Source organism: Ranitomeya imitator, chromosome 6, assembly GCF_032444005.1.
Source record: "Ranitomeya imitator isolate aRanImi1 chromosome 6, aRanImi1.pri, whole genome shotgun sequence".
Lineage (NCBI taxonomy): Eukaryota > Metazoa > Chordata > Amphibia > Anura > Dendrobatidae > Ranitomeya > Ranitomeya imitator.
Window position 1 is genome coordinate 367,493,621 of NC_091287.1, and position 24,269 is coordinate 367,517,889.

Below are 24,269 nucleotides of genomic sequence, written 5' to 3' on the forward strand. Positions count from 1 at the left end.
CCTTCCATCCATAGATTCTGTCAGTTGCTTGATCTGTTTACGATGAACATTGCGTGCAGCAGCCACCACAGCCTCCCAGACACTGTTCCGAGAGGTGGACTGTTTTCCCTCCCTGTAGATCTCACATTTTATGAGGGACCACAGGTTCTCTATGGAGTTCAGATCAGGTGAACACGGGGGCCATGTCATTATTTTTTCTTCTTTGAGACCTTTACTGGCCAGCCATGCTGTGGAGTAGTTGGAGGCATGTGATGCAGCATTGTCCTGCATGAAAATCATGTTTTTCTTGAATGATACCGACTTCTTCCTGTACCACTGGTTGAAGAAGTTGTCTTCCAGAAACTGGCAGTAGGTCCATCCTCAACCCGAAAAGGTCCCACAAGTTCATCTTTGATGATCCCAGCCCATACCAGTACCCCACCTCCACCTTGCTGGTGTCTGAGTGGAGCTCTCTGCCCTTTACTGATCCAGCCTCTGGCCCATCCATCTGGCTCATCAAGAGTCACTCTCATTTCATCAGTCCATAAAACCTTTGAAAAGTCAACCTTAAGATATTTCATGGCCCAGTCTTGACATTTTATCTTCTGTTTCTTGTTCAAAGGTGGTCATTTTTCAGCCTTCCTTACCTTGGCCAAGTCCCTGAGTATCGCACACCTTGTGCGTTTTGTTACTCCAGTAACATTGCAGCTCTGAAATATGGCAAAACTGGTGGCAAATGGCATCTTGGCAGCTTCACGCTTGATTTTCCCCAATTCGTGGGCAGTTATTTTGTGCCTTTTTTGCCCAACACCCTTCTTGCGACCCTGTTGGCTATTTGCCACAAAACGCTTGATTGTTTGGTGATCACGCTTCAAAAGTTTGGCAATTTCAAGACTGCTGCATCCCTCCGCAAGACATCTCACAATTTTGGACATTTCAGAGCCGTCAAATCTCTCTTCTGACCCATTTTGCCAAAGGAAAGGAAGTTGCCTAATAATTACGCACACCTTATATAGGGTTTTAATGTCATTAGACAACACCCCTCCTCATTACAGAGATGCACATCACCTGATTTACTTAACTGGTAGTTGGCTCTCAAGTCTGAACAGCTTGGAGTAGGACAACATGTATAAAAAGCATCATGTGATCCAAAAAACAACTTGCCTAATAATTCTGCACACAGTGTATTTTTTTTTATTTTTTTATTTTTTCCATCTTTTGCCACGCTTCAATAGCCTCCATGGGAGGCTAGAAGCTGGCACAACTGGATCGGCTCTGCTACATCAGATGATTAGATCGCTACTATTTAACTGAATTGCAGGCTTGCTATGAGCGCCGACCACAGGGTGGCACTCACAGCTAGCCTGCATCATTAACCATAGAGGTCTCAAGGACCACTATGGTTACTATCCTGACGCATCGCTGACCCCCGATCATGTGACCAGGGTCAGCGATGCGCTCATTTCTGGCCGCGTGGGCGGTAGCGGTAGTTAAATGCCGCTGTCAGCGTTTGACAGCGGCATTTAACTTGTTAATAGCAGCAGATGGATTGCGATTCCACCTGCCGCTATTGCACGCACATGTCAGCTGTACATAACAGCTGACATGTCGCGACTTTGATGTGGGCTTACCGTCGGAGCCCACATCAAAGGGAGAGACACGACATGCGCCGTACTAGTACAGGGCATGTCCTGAAGGGGTTAAGCCAGTTTCACTCGTTTTGTGACCCATGTACTTACCGCCATTCATGGACCTAGGCATGGACCTTTATATGCGTATGTATGTACAAGTGCTTCTCACTAAATTAGAATATCGGCAAAAAGTTAATTTCAGTTCTTCAATGCAAAAAATGAAACTCATGTTATATAGAGTTATTACAAACAGAGTGATCTATTTCTAGTGTTTATTTCTGTTAATGTTGATGATTATGGCTTACAACCAATGAAAACCCAAAAGTCATTATCTCAGTAAATTAGAATACTTTATAACTCCAGCTTGAAAAATTATTTTAAAATCTGAAATGTTGGCCTACGGAAATGTATTGTAACAACTCTGCTGGCATCTCAGCATGGCCTCACATCTCTCACACAATCTTACCCACTACTCCAGGCCATGATGTGGTTTCTGTTTCTTGCCAGCTCCATGTTCTGTGTCTCTGCTCTGTGCATGCTTCATGGCTTTGTGTATAGGGGGTCGGCGCCTGAACTCTCTGGTTCTTATAGGAATCAGGTGCATCTGTCCAATCAGTTCCTGACCAATTACCAAGAGGCCTCCTGTATATAGTGCAGCTCCACCCTGTGGTCTGGGCCTGTGCAATGTGTTAGCTCAGTTAGTGTTTAGCTGCTGAGTTTGCCTGGCCTTGCTCTGAGTTACTCCCTCTCTGGAGGTTTTTCTCTGTGCTATTGCCTTGATCTTGTAGTCCGCCCTCCAGGAGACAGAATATCCTGGTCCCTGTGTCTTTGTCCCTGTGTCTTGTTCCATTGCCTTGTCTGTACTTTGTCTTTTCTCGGTCTTCTTGTCTGTGGCTTCCTTCCCTGCTTTGTCTTTCCTTGTGTTCTCAGCCTGCTTACACTCCGCACTCTTGCGGCTCTGCACTCAGACCTTGCTTCGCACTCTCTGGCTTTGCTCTGTGGCTCCGCTCTTTGCGGTTCTATCTGGCTCCGCCTCCTGTGTTTCTGCACTTGGCTCCATCTCTGCTCTTGGCGTTACCTCCAGCGTCTCCGCTCTTGGCGTTACCTCCAGCGTCTCCACTCTTGGCTCCGCCTCCAGCGTCTCTGCTCTTGGCTCCGCCTCCAGCGTCGCTGCTCTTGGCTCCGCCTCCAGCGTTTCCGCTCTTGGCTCCGCCTCCAGCGTCTCCGATCTTGGCTCCGCCTCAAGCGTCTCCGATCTTGGCTCCGCCTCAAGCGTCTCCGCTCTTGGCTCCGCCTCAAGCGTCTCCGCTCTTGGCTCCGCCTCCAGCGTCTCCGCTCTTGGCTCTGCCTTCTCCTTCTCTTCTCCTTAGTTCCACCTTCTACTTGTTACTTAGTCCTCCTGTCTGAACAGGTTCCAACCTGTTTCACATACTTGCCTGCAGACCGGTCCCTACCGGTTCTTCCTATGTTCCAGCCGGACCCGCCTGCCTACCAGAGAGCCAGCCGTGTCCGCCTGCCCGCCAGTGTCTCTGTTGTACCCGTCTGCCTGCCTGTGTCCCTGCCGTGCCCGCCTGTCAGCCAGAGTGCCAGCCGTGCCCGCTCCGTTCCTTAGTGGGATCAGCAGCCACAGCCAGACATCACCCTGGAGTGGCACCTGGTAGCTTCCTATTGCACAAGTCTGACCTCACCATCAGAGGCTCCAGCGAACACCTAGGAAGCTACTTAGTTACGCCCCTTCCAGGGAAGTTTGGTCTGTGGTCCAGTGGGGCCACACCCCCGTATGCCCGCGCCAACCAGTCTAGGTGCGTGCGTGACATGTATGTTCAGTAAGTGCACTCAATACTTGTTCAGGGCTCCTTTTGCATCAATTACTGCATCAATACGGCGTGGCATGGAGGCGATCAGCCTGTGACACTTCTGAGGTGTTATGGAAGCCCAGGTTGCTTTGATAGCAGCCTTCAGCTAATCTGCATTGTTGGGTCTGGTTAAGGTCAGGCGAGTTTGCTGGCCAATCAAGCACAGTGATACTGTTGTTTTTACACCAGGTATTGGTACTTTTGGCAGTGTGGACAGGTGCCAAGTCCTGCTGGAGAATGAAATGTCCATCTCCAAAAAGCTTGTCAGCAGAGGGAAGCATGAAATGCTCTAACATTTCCTGGTAGAACGCTGCAGTGACTTTGGTCTTGATAAAACACAGTGCACCTACACCAGCAGATAACATGGCTCCTGATACCATCACTGATTGTGGAAACTTCACACTAGACTTCTGGCAGCTTGGGTTGTGTCTCTCCACTCTTCTTCCAGACTATGGGACCTTGATTTCCAAATGAAATTCAAAATTTACTTTCATCTGAAAACAACCATTTGGACCACTGAGCAACAGTCCAGTTCTTTTTCTCCTTTGCTCAGAATAATAATAATAATAATAATAATAATAATTTTTATTTATATAGCGCCAACATATTCCGCAGCGCTTTACAAATTATAGAGGGGACTTGTACAGACAATAGACATTACAGCATAACAGAAATACAGTTCAAAACAGATACCAGGAGGAGTGAGGGCCCTGCTCGCAAGCTTACAAACTATGGGGAAAAGGGGAAAAGATGCTTCTGGCGTTGTCTATTGGTCATAAGTGTCTTGACAGAAGGAATGAGACACTTGTAGCCCATGTCCTGGATACGTCTGTGTGTGGTGGCTCTTGAAGCAATAACTCCAGCAGCAGTCACCTCCTTGAGAGTCTCCCTCAAATTTTTGAATGGCCTTTTCTTAATTCTTTCCAGGCTGCTTGTGCACCTTTTTCTACCACTTTTTCCTTCCACTCAACTCTCCATTAATATGCTTGGATACAGCACTCTGAACAGCCAGCTTCTTTGGCAATGAACTTTTGTGGCTTACCCTCTTTGTAGAGTGTGTCAGTGACTGCCTTCTGGACATCTGTCAAGTCAGCAGTCTTCCCCATGATTGTGGAGGCTACTGAAACAGACTAAGGGACCTTTTCAAATGCTTAGAAAGCCTTTGTAGATGTTTTTTTTGTTAATTATTCTAATTTACTGAGATAATGACTTTTGAATTTCATTAGCTGTAAGCCATAATCATCAACACTAACAGAAATAAACACTTGAAATGGATCACTCTGTTTTTAATGACTATATAATGTTTCACTTTTTGTATGGAAGAACTAAAATTAACTTTTTGAAGATATTTTAATTTTGTGAGAAGCACCTGTACCTGTATTCAGTAACATGGCTTTGTATCCATTCTGATACATTTTATTATTACTCATTATGATTATTTTTAATGCACAGGTTAAAAGCTGATATGGCCTACAACTATCGGGGTCCTAGAACTAAGGAGGATATTGTTGAATTTGCAAATCGAGTTGCTGGGTAAGTGTGCGATGTACTGAATATGTAATACTTCTGATTCTAGCTGAATTTTTAGATGCCCAATATGAAATGCAATTTGTAGCTACAAGTAGTTACATTTATAATAGTTTCTTTCTTTTTAAATGCTTGAGGAGATGTAATCCTAATCCTCTATTGTGTATTTAGTTGATATAAACTTGGATGAGGTGGCCTTAAAGAGGTTGTCCACTACTTTTACACTGATGGCCTATCCTTATAGATCATCAATGTCTGATCGGCTGGGATCCAGCACCTAGCACCTCGCTGATCACCTGCTTTCGGTTGCAGTGGCTACCGGCAAGAAGTACTTACCCGCGGAGCTGGCCGTTTACTTGTAGTGGTCACTGCATGGTACTACTCATCCGCCTTCTATTCATATCAATGGGAGGTTGATGTGCAGGAATAAGCCCCGACCACTACAAGTAGTCAGCCAGCTTCGCATGTAAGTCCTTCTTGCCGGTTGCCGCTGCCGACACCAAATTTCAGCTGATCAGCGGTGGTGCCGGGTGTCAGTCCCCGGTTGAGCAGACTTTGATGACTTGTCACACCCCCAAAAAATGCAAGCCTTCATAGAGCTATGTTGAAAATAAGCCTTTTTTTAAGGCAAGGAGGAAAAACAGAAGCGGAAGTAACAAGAGAAAAATGGCTCCATCTTCTAGATGTCGAAATGGGCCAAATCTATAGCAGTGGGGCAATTAAGTATTGAGTGGCACTACTTATCAAATGTGGGGTGCTAGCCTATGTACAAAGAAAAGCACTTAAAGTATCAAGAGATTTGCCACCCGACCGCTTGCTCCGATCGCGTCAGTTTAACCACTTGTGAAGCGTGACAGCGGCATATAAAAGTCTCCAAGGTGGCAGCTTTCACCTCTAACCCAGCGTGATTTGATCATAGGGTGTAAATCAGGTGATATGGCACCTAGGGGCCTTCTGAAAACATCATGTCTGCCATGTGAAATCAACTATGAACAATGCTAGGCTTCGTAGGAGATCGTCTATTGTACAATGCAATACTATTGGGTTGCCGTGTATTGCATAGGTGATCAAGAGATCACAAGTTCAAGGTAAGGGGACTGAATAAAAATGGGGAAACAAAACAAAACTGAAAAATGAAACCATATGGTGTCTTGCAGAGTGCGGAATTTTCCAAACTATTAAGATAAAAGTATTTATCCCATCCATACGGTGGATGCTAAATTGGGATACAAAGATCAAATAGCTTGAACTGTATTTTTCTGCAAACTGCTGTTGCGCCAAAAATGATGTAAGTGATCAAAACGGTATCAATAAAAAGTCAGCTGGCCACACAAAACATGCGCTCGCACAGCTCCATCGACGGGAAATGAGAAACAAATCTGCGTTTTTGCCCATTTCAAAATTATTCACAACTTCGTAAAAAAAAAAGACAAGTTTTTTTTTTGTTTTTTTTTTCCAAGGTAATTTTTACAATGAATGCTGTAAAAATTAAACCCAGAAATCATTGCTTATTTTCTTTTTTCTATTCACCATTTCGCAGCACGGGGAGTTTCTTCTTGTTTTTCAGGACATTATATGGTAGTTTGCATGGTGTTGTTCAAAACTACAACTCATCCCGCAAGGAGCAGACCCTCACAGACTTTTTGTCTAAATAGGCCTCAGTTTATCAGTTCTTACTAACTTATTCCCCTTGTTTCTGTTCATTGTGCTGTAGTTTTGTGGTCTAACGGTAAATCCGAGTTCGGCAATTTATTTTCCGTCCTATATTTCTCTATTTAAGGCCGTTAATCCGACCGCTCCCAAGCCAGCAGATGTTTGATCACGTCCAGAAACGTCATCGTGTGCTGTTTGTGTATGTTGGTGTTGAGTCAACCCTGAAGGTGAGTCACGGTAGTTTTTAGTTTTGTTAGAGAAGAACGACCAATCTTTTAAAGTGTCTTGTGGTATGTGCTAAAAGATTCTGCTGTAAAACACTGATGTGTTGGCAGGAGAATCTGTAGAGGGGAGATGCCACCAAAGACCTTCCTGTTCACCTAGTCTCCCGTGTGGCTCTGTCCCCGGCAGGTTTTTACAGTTTTTTTTTATTACCTCTACTACTGTTTCCATCAGAAACGTTGCAGTGTTTCAGAGTTGAACTTAAGTAGCACTGACAGATTCCCTTTTAATATGTACAATTTCTACTTTTCATTAGACTGATACAGTACAATACTATATTTGCATAATTCTCATGTACTCGGCCAGCCGCCTCATCAATTCTAATGGAGTGGCGTCTTTACAAGGGCAGCACGATGGCGCAGTGGTTAGGACAACATCTGCAAAGAGTTTTTGTTCTCTCTGTGTTTGCGGGGGTTTCCTCAGGGTACTTCGGTTTCCTCCCACATTCCAAAGACATACTGATAGGGAATTTAGATTGTGAGCCCCATAGCGGACAGCGATGATAATGAGTGCAAACTGTAAAGCGCTGCGGAATATGTTAGCGCTATATAAAAATAAAGATTATTTATTATTATTTATAACCATGAGCATTACACCTAAGGCTACTTTTACACATCAGTCTTTTTGTTTCAGGCAAAATCCGGCTAATGTTTAAAAAAAACGGATCCGACGTAAATTGCGAAAACTGATGTGCCAGATCCGTTTTTTAGCTGGATCCGGTCGTCTTTAATGCGGAGAGAGAGAGAGACCCCAGCATGGAAAATGCTGTGAAAACCTGAGCCGGAACCCGGATTACTGTTTCACACCTTCGTTTCATGTGTTTTTGTCCGTTTCCGTCACTGTGCGTTTTTTTTCCGCCGGACAAAAAAAACATTGCAGTGGACGTTTTCTCCGTCCGCCGGAAACGACTATTTGAACGGATCCGGCAAAAAACGGATGAAACGTCTGGCCATCAGGCACAATCCGGCGCAAATAGAACTCTATGTGAAAAAAATGGATCCGTTTTTTTTTCAAAAGTTGCCGGATTGTGCCTGAAACAAAAATCCTGGTGTGTGAAAGTAGCCTAAGTTAGAAAACTTTATTTTTTGGTTGAAACAATTTTTTTTTCTTACATTTTTGTATTAGAAATTTAGATAACTTGTTTTTTTTTTCTTTTCTTGCTTACTATTTGAAAATATTTCTTTTCACAGGAAAAATTCATTGAAGTTGCGTCTGAACTTATTGTATATACCTACTTCTTTTCTGCTTCAGAAGAGGTCTTACCCGAGGTAACCATTTACTATAGTGGCTAGTAAAGGACTATAAAAGTGTATCAATGGTCTCCTATGAATGGCAGGTGGAGGTGTCATAGGTGCACAGTCACGGTAACTCCTAGGCACCTCAATTACTTCACGGATGGTAGCATGAAACATGGTTTGTTCGCTATAATGCCGCTGTCGGATTGATAGGAGACCCGCACTGCCGAGGGTCCAATATAAGACAGGGAAACCGATGCGGTATCAATGCAGTTTTATTTGTCATCATACCTTATTATTATTATTTATTGTTATAGCGCCATTTATTCCATGGCGCTTTACATGTAAGGAGGGGTATACATAATAAAAACAAGTACAATAATCTTAAACAATACAAGTCATAACTGGTACAGGAGGAGTGAGGACCCTGCCCGCGAGGGCTCACAATCTACAAGGGATGGGTGAGGATACAGTAGGTGAGGATAGAGCTGGTCATGCAGCGGTTTGGTCGATCGGTGGTTACTGCAGGTTATAGGCTTGTCGGAAGAGGTGGGTCTTCAGGTTCTTTTTGAAGGTTTCGATGGTAGGCGAGAGCCTGATGTGTTGTGGTAGAGGGTTCCAGAGTAGGGGTGATACGCGAGAGAAATCTTGTATACGATTGTGGGAAGAGGAGATAAGAGGGGAGTAGAGTAGGAGATTTTGTGAGGATCGGAGGTTGCGTGTAGGTAAGTACCGGGAGACGAGGTCACAGATGTATGGAGGACACAGGTTGTGGATGGCTTTGTACGTCATGGTTAGGGTTTTGTAGTGGAGTCTCTGGGCAATGGGGAGCCAGTGAAGGGATTGACAGAGGGGAGAGGCCGGGGAATAGCGGGGGGACAGGTGGATTAGTCGGGCAGCAGAGTTTAGAATAGATTGGAGGGGTGCGAGAGTGTTAGAGGGGAGGCCACAGAGCAGGAGGTTGCAGTAGTCAAGGCGAGAGATGATGAGGGCATGGACTAGGGTTTTTGCAGATTCATGGTTGAGGAATGAACCGATTCGTGAAATATTTTTGAGTTGAAGTCGGCAGGAAGTGGAAAGGGCTTGGATATGTGGTTTGAAGGAGAGATCAGCGTCAAGGATTACCCCGAGGCAGCGAGCTTGTGGGACTGGGGAGAGTGGGCAGCCATTTACTGTAATGGATTGGTTCGTTGGGGGGTCGCGTGAGATGGGGAAAGATGATGAATTCTGTTTTGTCCATGTTAAGTTTCAGAAATCTAGCGGAGAAGAAGGATGAAATAGTGGACAGACATTGAGGGATTCTGGTTAGAAGGGAGGTGATATCTGGTCCAGAGATGTAGATCTGTGTATCATCAGGACAAATCACCATCATTGTGGAAAGTGGTTTTATATCAACCTTTATCTCCAAGTTTGCTTACTATCGGGTGGATCTGCAGCAGCGTCTTTTGCTTTTAAGCTCATAATGGGGTTGTCACAACCACTCCCCATACCCCCCCTGGTGAGCAAATCCCATTTTACTCCTTCCTTTGTAAGCCGGATAAGACCCTCTTGCGCTTTTTGTCATTCCAGCTTTTATCTAAACACGTCGTCAGAGTGATGGCGGCATTAAAGTTGCTAACCGCAACACATAGCGCTCCACTCTCCTCGCTGCTGTTAGAGGCAGATGATGGCTGCGTAATACAGTGATCATCTGCCGGAAATTAAGCAAGCTCAGAACCTGACATATGACGTACTATTATATGCTGGGAAATGGGATTTGTCAGTGGGACTTTTCCCTAAGAATTGGTCACATCAGAAAATGTCTATTTTCATCAAAAAATTACATTTAAATCTAATTATTTATCTAAACGTGTAAAATTATTCTTCCAAATGTTGATTCAGTCGATTGGCACTTGGGATCAGTAGGGAAAACGTGCTCTTTTAGAGCTGACTAACTCCTGTAGGGCTAGACGATTAATCAAATTGATTTGGTAAGATCACTGTCGGAATGCTGCACGTTCAGATTTTTATGAGAATCGAAAATGGAATTTTGACACCCCCCACAGCAGTGCTGTGTTACCATTGGTGGGACTAGGGCTATTGAATTCCTGGATTAGTCAGAGGAGCTCTGTCTTAAAGAAGGATCCCGCCTGTGGAGAGCGGCTTGTACAGAACCGCTGCACAAAACAAGGAAACCTCCAGTTCGCAATTACTGAAGGTGATTTATGATTTATCCTGATATGCGTGACCTAAGTGTTCCTTATAAATACGACGCCCACCTGTGAAGCGCCCACCTACTCTTGTTCTCTTGGTGGAGCCTGCTAAGGTGACCTCTCCCCTTTCGCCTCCTCCCCCTTTAATGCTAGTGTGCTCCATTCCCTAATTGCCTCCTCTTCTTTCTATGCCACCCCCTTGAGTAAGGATATTTTCTGTCTCCTCACCTTTTTCTGTAAGTGGGTTAACTCTTTTGTGCCTTGTTTCTGTAATAATCCCTGTATTGTTCTTCCAGAAGAGGACGGTAAGGGTTAGCCCTCTCAAACCGGTCCCTGTGGTCTTTCCATTTTCGTTCCATAAATTGTAATAAATCTAATTATTGACCCTTTGTCATCCCACCCCAGTCTAACCAGTTTACAAGTTAAGCAATCCCATCACACTTTTTGTGCCCTAAACCTGTGTAAATGTATATGTAGTTTGAGTGTAATAATATTCACACTGATCGCTTCCTTCCCATTTCCAGCGCCGCCCCGATCCTCTTCCCACTCACATACGGTAAGGGTATGTTTCCACGTTCAGAAAACGCTGCGTGTTTGACGCTGCGTAGAGCTGCAGCGTCCAGATGTTACAGCATAGTGGAGGGGATTTCATGAAATCCTGTCTCCACTAGGCATTAAAAGACGCATGCGGCAGACCCGCGGAAACGGACTTGTGGCGCATCTTTTAAGAACGCAGCATGTCCTTACAATGCTGAAACAACGCAGGTGACCTGCCAGTGACCTCAGGTGCAGATTTGGTCAGGATTTTACCTGAGTAAAATCCTGACCAAATCCTGATGCAATCCTGAACGTGGACACATACCCTAACTGTAATTCTGAATCACCGGATCCCGCTGGGGTTTGTGTGAACCAAAACTCGCTTGTACAATGTAAACCTACAAAACAAATTTCGACTCGCCCATAAATCTCACTGTGAGTCAACATTGCAGTCACAAGAGTGAGGAGGACTGGTGAGGCGCTGGAAACTGAAGGTGAGAATATTTTTCACTTTCTCTCCATTTCATACACATTTACACAGATGTAGGACATAATATTTTGTGCTAGTGCTTCTTTCATGAATGACACATGTAATTGATATGTTGTAGAAAGTCTCGACACAAAATCTATGGAAAAGTGATGGGAAATGTGCTTGACAAATTTGCACACAAGTTGCGCAGATTTTTATTTTTGCATATTTTTCTCTCCCCTCACAATTCTGTGAAAACGCTTCCCCAGGCGCCCTGCCAATCCTGGCCTTCAGTAATATTGTCTTGGGTTAACTTTGAAAAATACAAAGTGGTAGCACATCACCATAGCAATAATCCCCATAATTCGGGGGCGGTACAAAAAATATGTCCCACCCTTGATAAAGCCTCCTGTGTAAGCTGAGATATTCCGGTTTTGTATCCGTCTGTGAATAAAGTGGATTATGCTGACGTCCTGCTACTTAAAATTTTTCATTCTTGACTGTTGTATGACTTGTGGATTGATCTATTGATGGATGTTATCATCATTATCACTTCTACCTTTATTTTTTGGTTTTATATCAAAACATGACAGCGGCAGCCGTCTCATTTGACTGCCTGGTATCGCTGCAGGCCAGGGTATCGCTGCAAGCCAGGGTATTGAGCCCCTCGGGAAGCCTTGCCACGGAAGCACCAAAGGAGGTGATTACAGTATATGTATATACATGTGTGTATATATATATATATATATATATATATATATATATATATATATATATATATATATATATATATACACACACACACACACACACACACACACACACACACACACACACACACACACACACACACACACACACACACACACACCGACTATTTTTTGCTAAAAGAAAAAAAAAAAAAAAGGAAAAATTATAAAAAAAAATTTAAAATGAGATTTTTTGCCATAATTGCCCATCCCCAGGTTCATGCATTGATACACCTTAATGGGTGTATGCACTTTTTTTTTTTTTTTTATGAAACTGTATAACTGAAAATCCAGAATGACAGTGGCATAAACTTCTTTTTAACCCACTTTAGGATCCCCAAAAATAGGCCTGAACACTCCTAATGTAATAAATAGCTGAAATTGGGGGGAATAATGTCTTCTGCATCTCTCTCACTCGTTCATTCATCCTTCCCGTCACTGAGCAGGTATTCACAGCTCATTCGGCTGGTAGAAAAGGATTAAGGAAGCATTTTTGTTCCTGGAAAACTTTTAACACTTTAAATTCTGAAGTATTGTTATAAAATCTTGTTCACATTTTACAGGTACAACCTGCAAGCTACAGGTATTCTAATGTTGGAGGTACACAGGCTAATACAGCTGCCTGCCTGGGTTACTTTACATGTCATTATTTTATCCCCCCTTTTTCTTTTAGTACGTCACTCTGAATGAGGTCCCTGCCGTCTTGGTGTTTAAGGACTCCACCTATTTTGTATATGATGGTAAGAGTTTTTTTTTTTTTTTTTTTTCGTTTTTTTTTTTTTTGTGTTATATCTGTTACTGTTGAGACCATTTTATATACCAAACTAGATGGTGGCCCGATTCTAACGCATCGGGTATTCTAGAATATGCATGCGTGACGTCATGGCAGGTACTTCTCGCGCAGGCGCGCAGGGCCTGTGATGACGTCGCGGTCACATGACCGTGACGTCATGGCAGGTCCTTCTCCCATACCATTTTTGCCACCGGAACCTGCAACGGACGATGGCGGCCGGCGCGAGCGACTACGGAGGGTGAGTATAGCAGGTTTTTTTATTTTTAACATTACATTTTTTACTATTGATGCCGCATAGGCGGCGTCAATAGTAAAAAGTTGGGGACACACAGGGTTAATAGCGGCGGTAACGGAGTGCGTTACCCGCGGCATAACGCGGTCCATTACCGCCGGCATTAACCCTGTGTTAGCGGTGACTGGAGGGGAGTATGCGGGCAACAGGCACTGACTGCGGGGAGTAAGGAGCGACCATTTTCTTCCGGTCTCTGCCTGTCGCTGATTGGTCGCGGCAGCCATGACAGGCAGCTGGCGAGCCCAATCAGCGAATGAATAACTGTGACAGACAGACAGACAGAAGGACAGACGGAAGTGACCCTTAGACAATTATATAGTAGATAAATCGTACAGGAACTTTGTGGTCAATCCAGTATATAAAAAAGGAGGTTTATATATTTTACTGATGAAGAATAAGTTTTGAATATTTTTTTTTTAAACTGTTGTTTCATGTGACGTTTAATAATGAGGTGTTTTGTGTGAATTGTGATTAGATACGGAGGGCACCGCCAAGTAATGATGAGAAGCGGGGATCTCCTAGAGCGTGCGAACTAGCAATATGGTTTAATAGCTAAAGGGCATAAAGATGCATGCTTAAAGGCAGGGAACACCCAATAATTAGCAAAAGATATATCAATTTTATTAAATGGTAACAACAACACATTAGACAGGCTAATAAAAACATTTAAAAAACTTTGATATAAAGTAAACACAAACATAGCATTCTTAAACACCGTTCTCAATTTTGCACAGGTTCAAAAGTAGCAGAAACATGATGAATAGTACTGTGCAGTGTAGCTGTAAATCCAGCTCTGGGGTGTGATACAACATTTGCCAGAAAGCTACAGCATGATCTATCTGCATGTCTCTCCCCTTCTGTTTTTCACTTTCCATAGATTTTAATGGAGTGTGATGATTTGATACCTCATTGACTGGGAAATCAATCTTATTGACTAGACAGATTTTAGCTATTTGTCAGAGTGAATAATTAATTTAAAACAATAGAGGAAAGAGAAGTGGTGACTCTTAAGTGGAGAAAGCCAATTTTTCTGATGTTTTACACATTTATCATATTCGCTTGTATTATTAATGGGGTGTGATGGTACTTTTATATTAACGTCTTATCCATAGTATAGGTCATCAAGATCAGATCAGTGGGGGGTGCGACACTTAATGCCTCTGCCGATCAGCTATGCCAGAGGTGGTTGGATGTTCTCAGTTGCAAAGAGAAATAACACAGCTCAGTCAACTGTTTAGTGGTCGAAATAATACGGGTGGATCTGCAGCATGCCGCTACGGCCACTATATAGTTGACGTAGCTCTGCAGCAATGGGCGTGCGCTACCGATGTGCCATCATTGAGTGACGGACCCTGGGACTCGGGCTGCAGCGTTTCCAGGTCCGTCACTGCTAGCGCAGATAGAGCTAGCAGATGCTCTATCTGCACTTTCGCAATGACATATCATCACTTGCGTTGACAGCAGCCCGTTAACGCATGTGTTGAACGGGCTGCTGTTAACGCAATGTGAACCTAGCCTTACCGAGGCAGCTATTCGGGAAGCGTTGTAGCTATTCAGATAAGCACTTATCTGAAGCTGTTCAATCAACCCTAGTTTTAACATATTGTGTACTGGAAAACGGGAAAAAAATTCCAAGTTCAGCGAAGTTGCAAAAAAAGTGCAATTCCACTGTAGTTTTTTTTTTTTATTTTATTTTTTATACCATGTTCACTAAATGCTAAAACGGACCTGTCATTATGATTCTCCAGGTCATTACAAGTTTTAAGACACCAAACATGTCTAGGTTCTTTTTTATTTAAGTGGTGAAAAAAAATCCAAAGTTTTGGTTAAAAAAAAAAAAGTGCCATTTTCCGAGACCTGTAGCATTTCCATTTTTCATGACTTGGGTTTGATGAGGGTTTATTTTTTGCGTTCCGAGCTGGCATTTTTATTGATACCATTTTGATGTGGATACGATGTTTTGATTGCCCGGTATTGCATTTTATTGCGATGTAGTGGCTACCAAAAAAAAACATAATTCTGACGTTTAGAATTTTTTTTCTCATTACACTGTTTAGCGACTGGTTAAATTTTTTTTTTTATATTGATGGGGTGATTCTGAGCACGGCGATATCAAATATGTGTATGTTTTTATTTTATTTTTTATTTTGAATGCGGCGTAAGGGGGATGATTTGAACTTTTTATATTTTAATTTTTTTAAAAACTTTTTTTTTTTCTCCAGTCACCTTCCACGACAGCGGTACAGGAGGATGTCTCCCCGCCCTAATGGGGGACAAGAAACACAGAGGTTAAATACCCTCTCCTTCCTGCCACCTCCAGTGTTTTTCCTGTCCCCTGTGGGGCATGAAAAGGTCCTGCTGTGGTGCTGCCATGGCCAGCGATCGGAGCACCCGGTCTAACTTACTTTTAGCCGGGTAGCTGGGGTCAGGTGCGGTCCTCTCCTCCCTGTGCAGCTGCTCCCGTCTCCATGTTGGGTAATAGACTCAGGGCCCTCTCTCCCGCGCCCCCTCCGGGGATAAAGCGGGGTGGTGACGTGCGGCCGGGGTCCCCTCGTGGCTCCCCGGCTTCCTCCTGTCCTCTTGGCGCCAGACTCCGGAGAGCGCGCGCAGCGGAAGTGACGTGTCCCAACTTCCGGTTTACTTCCTGTGCGTGCCACTGTGGAACGCCCGCGCCCAGCACCGCTGCTGCTACAACGGAATTGGCTGCCATGGGGGCGTTCCCGCCTGGGTTTCCCCCCCTCTACACCTGGGATAGGAGGAGCATGCTATTCCAGACGCTGTGACCTCGATTATTTAATCCTGGTCAGGGTTCACCACCAGTTAAGGCCCACTGTCTGTGTGTGACTGACGGATAGACGGACCATGGACGGTGACAAAACCCCCCTCTGTATCTGCTGAGCACAGCATCCTCCCTCCTACCGTGAGTAGCGGATGAAGGTCCTTTTACTTCTAGGTGGCAATTGGACGCACAGGAAGTAAACCGGAAGTTGGGACGCGTCCCTTCCGGTGCACGCGCACTCCGGAGTCTGGCACCGAGAGGACAGGAGGAAGCTGGGGAGCCACGAGGGGACCCCGGCCGCACGTCACCACCCCGCTTTACCCCCAGAGGGGGCGTGGGAGAGAGGGCCCTGAGTCCATTACCCAACATGGAGACGGGAGCAGCTGCACAGGGAGGAGAGGACCGCACCCGACCCCAGCTGCCCGGCTAAAATTAAGCTAAACCGGGTGCTCTGATCGCCGGCCATGGCAGCACCACAGCAGGACCTTTTCATGCCCCACAGGGGACAGGAAAAACACTGGAGGTGGCAGGAAGGGGAGGGTATTTAACCTCTGTGTTTCCTGTCCCCCATTAGGGTGGGGAGACATCCTCCTGTACCGTTGTTGTGGAAGGTTCCTAGAAACCGAATTACCGGTAAGACGAATCTATTTTTATTTATTTATTTTTTTTACTTTTTGCATGCTTCAATAGTCTTCTTAGTAGATTTGAAGCTGCTGTTGTCTGTTCGCCTATGCTACACACAGGCGATGATCCGATCGCCAGTGTGTAGTAGAAATGCTCACTTGCTATGAGCGCCGACCACTAGGCGGCGCTCATAGCAATCTGGCTATGACAGCGATAAAGGTCTGCCTGCTGGAGACCTCTAGTTGTCATGTTGACTCATCGGTGACCCGCGATCATGTGACGAGGTCGCCGATGGGTGGGATTAATGATGCCATTTTGGTAAGAGCGACTTAAATGCTGCTGTCTGAAATTCCACCCGTGGCAGTTGTAGGCACATGTCAGCTGTATAGATCAGCTGAAATGTGTCCGGAAAGGTGCAGGCTCTGCTCCGGAGCACACACCAAACATGGGGAGTGCGACATTGGTTTACTATTACTCCCAATGTCGGAAAGGGGTATGTTTATACTGAGTTGTGTAGAGTAACATTAAAATTTTAATTTCATAAATCAATAGTACACTTGATAATGGGAAAGTCTTCACTGAATACAGATTTACCTCAGAAGTGAGTATTTTGTTAATGACTGATCGGTCCTGGCAGAGACAGAAGCTGAGCTCTCTGATGAAAATAAGTAACTTTGTAATATGTTATCAGAGAGAGCTTCTTTCTGTGCCATAATTGATCAGTCATGATCAAAATTCTCAATTCTGAGGTAAATCTGTATTCAGTGAAGACTTTCCCTTTACCATGTGTACTGTTGATTTATGAAGTAAATATTAAAATGACAGATATATTAAGGGGACTTTCCGTTCTTAAGATACTGATTACTCAGTCGCTGTTGACGATATGATATTGATGACATTTCATAAGAATAAGCCTGGAAAAATAAAGGCTGCCTCAGTTTCAGATTTCCTTTCACTTTCCTTTTACTAACATTCACTAAGTGACGTTTGGCCGCCTTACTCCTCATCTTTAACTGTGGTATGAAATGCAAGTGTTAAAGAATCGAGCCCTTTTGTGTGAAATGTTATCTGGCATTATGTAGTAATACCTGTAAGCTTGAATCCTGGCATCCCTCAAGCCTATTGAAGAACAGTCTGCACATTTCTTCTTTCTTTACTTCGCATGCTTTACTTATCGGCAGAGGTATCGCAAAGATCTCAAAAGATTGTTGGAACAGGCCATCAGGGATGCAATTAACAGCAACACTTCTTTCTCTGCTGGGCCACTATATCTGGGGCCTAGTTACATTCCTATTTTAGGGTTAAACTGAATCATCTAAGTAAAAAGAGCATTCGAAAAATGTATCACCAAAAGTCTTGACCATATGTAATAATATGATGTAGGTGCTTTAGCTGCAAGTTTATGTTCAGAGATTCGAAGTCTTAGTAAGCCACATATCCTGAATTGTGTTCCTCTACATCAGGCTTTGGTTTAACCCCTTAGCGACAGAGCCAATTTGGTACTTAATGACCAGGCCAATTTTTGCAATTCTGACCACTGTCACTTTATGAGGTTATAACTCTGGAACGCTTCAACGGATCCCGCTGATTCTGAGATTGTTTTTTCGTGACATATTGTACTTCATGTTAGTGGTAACATTTCTTCGATATTACTTGCGATTATTTATGAAAAAAACGGAAATATGGCGAAAATTTTTAAAATTTTGCAATTTTCAAACTTTGTATTTTTATGCCCTTAAATCAGAGAGATATGTCATAAAAAAATAGTTAATAAATAACATTTCCCACATGTCTACTTTACATCAGCACAATTTTGGAAACAACATTTTTTTTTGTTAGGGAGTTATAAGGGTTAAAAGTTGACCAGCAATTTCTCATTTTTACAACACCATTTTTTTTTAGGGACCACATCACATTTGAAGTCATTTTGAGGGGTCTATATGATAGAAAATAATGAAGTGTGACACCATTCTAAAAACTACACCCCTCAAGGTTCTCAAAACCACATTCAAGAAGTTTATTAACCCTTTACGTGCTTCACAGGAACTGAAACAATGTGGAAGGAAAAAATGAACATTTAACTTTTTTTTGCAAACATCTTAATTCAGAACCATTTTTTTTATTTTCACAAGTGTAAAAACAGAAATGTAACCATAAATTTTGTTATGCAATTTCTCCTGAATACGCCAATACCCCATATGTGGGGGTAAACCACTGTTAGGGCGCACCGCAGAACTTAGAAGTGAAGGAGCGCCGTTTGACTTTTTCAATGCAGAATTGGCTGGAATTGAGATCGGACACCATGTCACATTTAGAGAGCCCCTGATGTACCTAAACAGTGGAAACTCCCCACAAGTGACACCATTTTGGAAACTAGACCCCTTAAGGAACTTATCTAGATGTGTGGTGAGCACTTTGAACCCCCAAGTGCTTCACAGAAGTTTATAACGTAGAGCCGTGAAAATAAAAAATCGCTTTTGTTTACACAAAAATGATCTTTTTGCCCACAAATTCTTATTTTCACAAGGGTAACAGGAGAAATTAGACCACAAAAGTTGTTGTGCAATTTCTCCTGAGTACGCTGATACCCAATATGTGGGGGTAAACAACTGTTAGGGCGCACCGCAGAGCTTGGAAGAGAAGGAGTGCCGTTTTACTTTTTCAATGTAGAATTGGCTGGAATTGAGATTGGACGCCATGTCGCGTTTGGAGAGCCCCTGATGTGCCTAAACAGTGGAAATCCCCCACAAGTGACCCCATTTTGGAAACTAGACCCCCCATGGAACTTATCTAGATGTGTGGTGAGAACCTTGAATGCCCAAGTGCTTCACAGAAGTTTATAATGCAGAGCCGTGAAAATAAAAAATATTTTTTTTTTCCACAAAAAAGATTTTTTAGCCACCAAATTTTTATTTTGACAAGGGTAACAAGAGAAACTGGACACCAAAAGTTGTTGTCCAATTTGTCCTGAGTATGCTGGTACCCCATATGTGGGGGTAAACCACTGTTTAGGCACACGGCAGAGCTCGGAAGGAAGGAGCGCCGTTTTGGAATGCAGACTTTGATAGAATGGTCTGCGGGTATTATGTTGCGTTTGCAGAGCCCCTGATGTACCTAACCAGTAGAAACCCTCCACAAGTGACCCCATTTTGGAAACTAGACCCCCCAAGGAACTTATCTAGATGTGTGGTGAGAACTTTGAATGCCCAAGTGCTTCACAGAAGTTTAGAATGCAGAGTCGTGAAAATAAAAAATATTTTTTTTTCCACAAAAAAGATATTGTAGCCCCCAAGTTTTTATTTTCACAAGGGTAACAGGAGAAATTGGACTGCAATAGTTGTTGTCCAATTTATCCCGAGTACGCTGATGCGCCATATGTGGCGGTAAACCACTGTTTGGGCGCACGGCAGAGCTCGGAAGGGAAGGAGCGCCTTTTTGGAATGCAGACTTTGATAGAATGGTCTGTGGGCATTATGTTGCGATTGCAGAGCCCCTGATGTACCTAAACTGTAGTAACCCCCCACAAGTGACCCCATTTTGGAAACTAGACCCCCCAAGGAACTTATCTAGATGTGTGGTGAGAACTTTGAATGCCCAAGTGCTTCACAGAAGTTTAGAATGCAGAGTCGTGAAAATAAAAAATATTTTTTTTTTCACAAAAAAGATTTTGTAGCCCCCAAGTTTTTATTTTCACAAGGGTAACAAGAGAAATTGGACCCCAGAAGTTGTTGTCCAATTTATCCCGAGTACGCTGATGCCCCATATGTGGGGGTAACCCACTGTTTGGGCGCACGGCAGAGCATATGTGGGGGTAACCCACTGTTTGGGCGCACGGCAGAGCTCAGAAGGGAGGGAGCACCATTTGACTTTTTGAGCGCAAAATTGGCTGTCGTGTTTGGAGACCCCCTGATGTACCTAAACAGTGGAAACCCCCCAATTCTAGCTCCAACCCTAACCCCAACACACCCCTAACCCTAATCCCAACCTCATCCATAATCCTAATCACTAACCCTAACCATAATCACAACCCTTACCCCAAAACAACCCTAATGTCAACCCTAACCATAACCCTAATCAAAACCCTAAATCCAACACACCCCTAATCCTAATCTCAACCCTAACCTCAAACCTAACCCTAATCCCAATACACCCCTAATCACAACCCTAACCTTAACCCTAATCCCAAACCTAACCCTAATCCCAAGCGTAACCCTAATGCCAACCCTAACCCTAATAAACGAACCCTAATCCAAACCCTAACCCTAATCCCAGCTCTAACCCTAACTTTAGCCCCAACCCTAGCCCTAACTTTAGCCCCAACCCTAACCCTAGCCCTAGGGCTACTTTCACACTTGCGTCGTTTGGCATTCCGTCGCAATCCGTCGTTTTGGACAAGAAACGGATCCTGCAAATGTGCCCGCAGGATGCGTTTTTTGCCCATAGACTTGTATTGCCGACGGATCGTGACGGATGGCCACACGTCGCGTCCGTCGTGCACTGGATCAGTTGTGTTTTGGCGGAGCGTCGGCACAAAGAAACGTTTTTTTGTACGTCGCATCCGCCATTTCTGACCGCGCATGCGTGGCCGTAACTCCGCCCCCTCCTCCCCAGGACATAGATTGGGCAGCGGATGTGTTGAAAAACTACAGCTGCTGCCCACGTTGTGCACAATTTTCACAACGTGCGTCGGTATGTCGGGCCGACGCATTGCGACGGCCCCGTACCGACGTAAGTGTGAAAGAAGCCTAACCCTAAGTTTAGCCCCAACCCTAACCCTAAATTTAGCCCCAACCCTAGCCCTACCCCTAACCTAACCCTACCCCTACCCCTAACCTAACCCTACCCCTAACCTACCCCTAACCTACCCCTAACCCTACCCCTAACCTACCCCTAACCCTACCCCTAACCCTACCCCTAACCCAATCCTACCCCTAACCCTAACCCAACCCTACCCCTAACCCTACCCCTAACCCTACCCCTAACCCTACCCCTAACCTAACCCTAACCTAAAACTACCCCTAACCCTACCCCTAACCCTAATTTTAGCCCCAACTGCTGTTCTCCTGCCGGCCGGCAGATGGAGACAGATGGTGGGCGCACTGGGCATGCGTCCGCCATGTTCTGCTGCCAGCGGCCAGGAGGAGCAGCAAGAGGATCCAGGGACCTAGGTGAGTATGCTAGGGTCCCCGAATCCCCCTATTTCTCTGTCCTCTGATGTGCGATCACATCAGAGGACAGAGAATTACTTTACTTTTTTTTTTTTTTTTTTTTTTTTTTGCGGTCGCCGGTAAACAGTTAATTACCGGCGATCGCAAAACAGGGGTCGGTAATACCGACCCCGATCGTGCTCTTTGGGGTCTCGGCTACCCCCGGCAGCCGAGACCCCAAAGATTCTCCCGGTGCCGGCCGGCGGGCGCACTGCGCATGCGCCCGCCATTTTGAAGATGGCGGCGCCCACCGGAAGACACGAGGAGCATCGGGGGAGCTAGGTGAGTATTGGGGGGCCACCTGGGACCTCTTTTCTCTGTCCTCCGATGTGCGATCACATCGGAGGACAGAGAAATTAAAAAGAGATCGCTTTTTTTTTTTTTTTTGCGATCGCCGGTAAACGGTTAATTACCGGCGATCGCAAATGCGGGGTGGGTTAAAAACCCCCCGAATCATGTTCTCTGGGGTCTCGGCTACCCTCGGCAGCCGAGACCCCGGAGAAAATCGGCCTCTGGGGGGCGCTATGGACTTTTTCCACAGCGCCGTTAATTAACGGCGCTGTGGTTTAAGTACCCTTAGCGGCCGCCGTTAAAAGGCGTATCGGCGGTCGCTAAGGGGTTAAAAGACTCTTCTCCATTAATAATTAACTGTTGACGATTTTGTTCAAAAACCTAGAGTAATACCATATATAACATCCAGAAGGACGCAATTCTGTCTGTCCGTGAGTCCAAAATTAGTGGGAAGTCTGATGGTGTGCAATGGGATTGATAGCGCTCAAAAAAGCATAAAAAAGGATCTTATCGCAAGGTGATTTGTCTATGCATTTTTAACATTTTTTTTTCTTAAATGTACATTTTGTAGTCATTTAATCAAACATGTCACTATAATTGTTAGGTGTCAAGTTCCCGCTTCTGCACAAGGGGAATCTCAAGCCATTTCCGCTGCGGTCTCCCATTCTTATCCAGCCGCAGTGGAGTCTGCTCAGCAGAGACGTCGGTCCCAGCGTCTTGCTCAGTCTCACTCTGTACAAAGAGTTACTGCTGCTTTTCCTGCTTCTGCCATTGAAGTCAGTGTTGGACAGCGGTGAGCAGATGCTTTTGGGGCTAAGTCCTGCTTTTCTCTTTCTGAGCATGCCCAGGGCAAGATCTCCCATTGGAGATCGATGGTCACATGCTCAGGTACTGCAGCACATCCCATTGGTCCTCCAGGAAGGTCCTGAAAGGGCAAAACTTTGGTAGCAGCTTCCCATTGGTCCTTTATTGGAAGGTCCTGAACGTGCTGCAACTATATAAGCTGCGCATGACCGCACGGCCATGCGCTAGTGTACATTTGTAAATGTGTGTGTGTTGTGAGTGAAAGTCGCTCTTTAAACAACCCTCCCTATTGGATGACTGTTCGCGGAAGGTGTATGTTTGCTATCTAGCGTCCGACTTAGCCATCAGCACGTAAACACACAATACAGCATCTTATTGCTGTGACCGCCAGTGCGGCGCCTTGTGCTTTCACAGCGCTTTCCTGACCCAAGCCTGGGTGGTTAGTGGCGTTCGCCAGTGCGGCACTGCATGCACTCTCGTGCTTCTATTGCTGTCACTCTGACACCTCAGTAGCGGTGTCGAGCGCATGAGGTCTATGTACTCAAATCCTGTGTCTTGGGATTGAGTTCTGAGACTCGTTGCTTGCGCTCTTGGTGCAGTACCACGGCCCTGTGACGTAACAGGGTTCGCTTCCTTCACACAGGGTGAGGTTAGCCCATGTGTGTATTCACTTTGTACCGCCATATAGTCCGTCATTACTTGGCAGCAGGTTCCATCTCTGCACGGTGGACCCCGGGCTGCGAACGCACCATACTCTATCTGTCTTATTATTTGGTGCATTCTGCTAGCCCTAACAATAATTACTTACATGTGAAACTGACTCGACAAAAAAATACATTCTGTGCATGTGCAATGTTACATATTTATAGGTCACAGTTTTTGTAAACGTCCGAAGGTCATGATTTCAGTCCAGTTGAGATCCGTTCCTTTTTCGAAGGCATTCCCATACTGCTAAACTGTTTAGTAAGGTATAACATATACATGTGCAGATTGAACGCCATTTGTTATACAGGTAGATATAAAATGATTCATTTTTCATTGCAGGGAAATAGGACAAAAGTTCCTTTTCTCTTTTCAATTGTAAAAGCAATTCGTTGATCATTTCCTTAACCTCTGGTGAATCAAATAGTAAAACTTCTCCCACCAAGATGATGAATTCGAGTGTGAGATGATTCCGTACGCTTGTCTCCGCCTGACGCATGTTCTTCGGAAGTGTAAATTGATGAGTCTTCAAAGTATCTATTATGTCGGTATTGCTGCAATAGAGCTGTAGTTTGAGGACTTTCTTGTCCAGCTTGGTTATAACTTGAAGATGCAGAACTTCAAGGCACCACCAGTAGAACGGTACCCTAAAAATAAAAGGACACTA

General features: G+C 44.6%; 1 protein-coding gene across 1 annotated transcript in view; it reads left to right on the top strand.

Annotated features, from left to right (window-relative positions):
* Nucleotides 1–24,269, top strand: part of TMX3 (thioredoxin related transmembrane protein 3) — an 87,780-nt gene that overhangs the window by 34,990 nt on the left and 28,521 nt on the right. Inside the window, exons 6-9 of the mRNA XM_069730987.1 lie at nucleotides 4,919–4,999; nucleotides 6,774–6,873; nucleotides 8,119–8,196; nucleotides 12,784–12,850. Coding sequence (XP_069587088.1) covers nucleotides 4,919–4,999; nucleotides 6,774–6,873; nucleotides 8,119–8,196; nucleotides 12,784–12,850 — 326 coding nt within the window. The remainder of the gene's footprint in view (nucleotides 1–4,918; nucleotides 5,000–6,773; nucleotides 6,874–8,118; nucleotides 8,197–12,783; nucleotides 12,851–24,269) is intronic.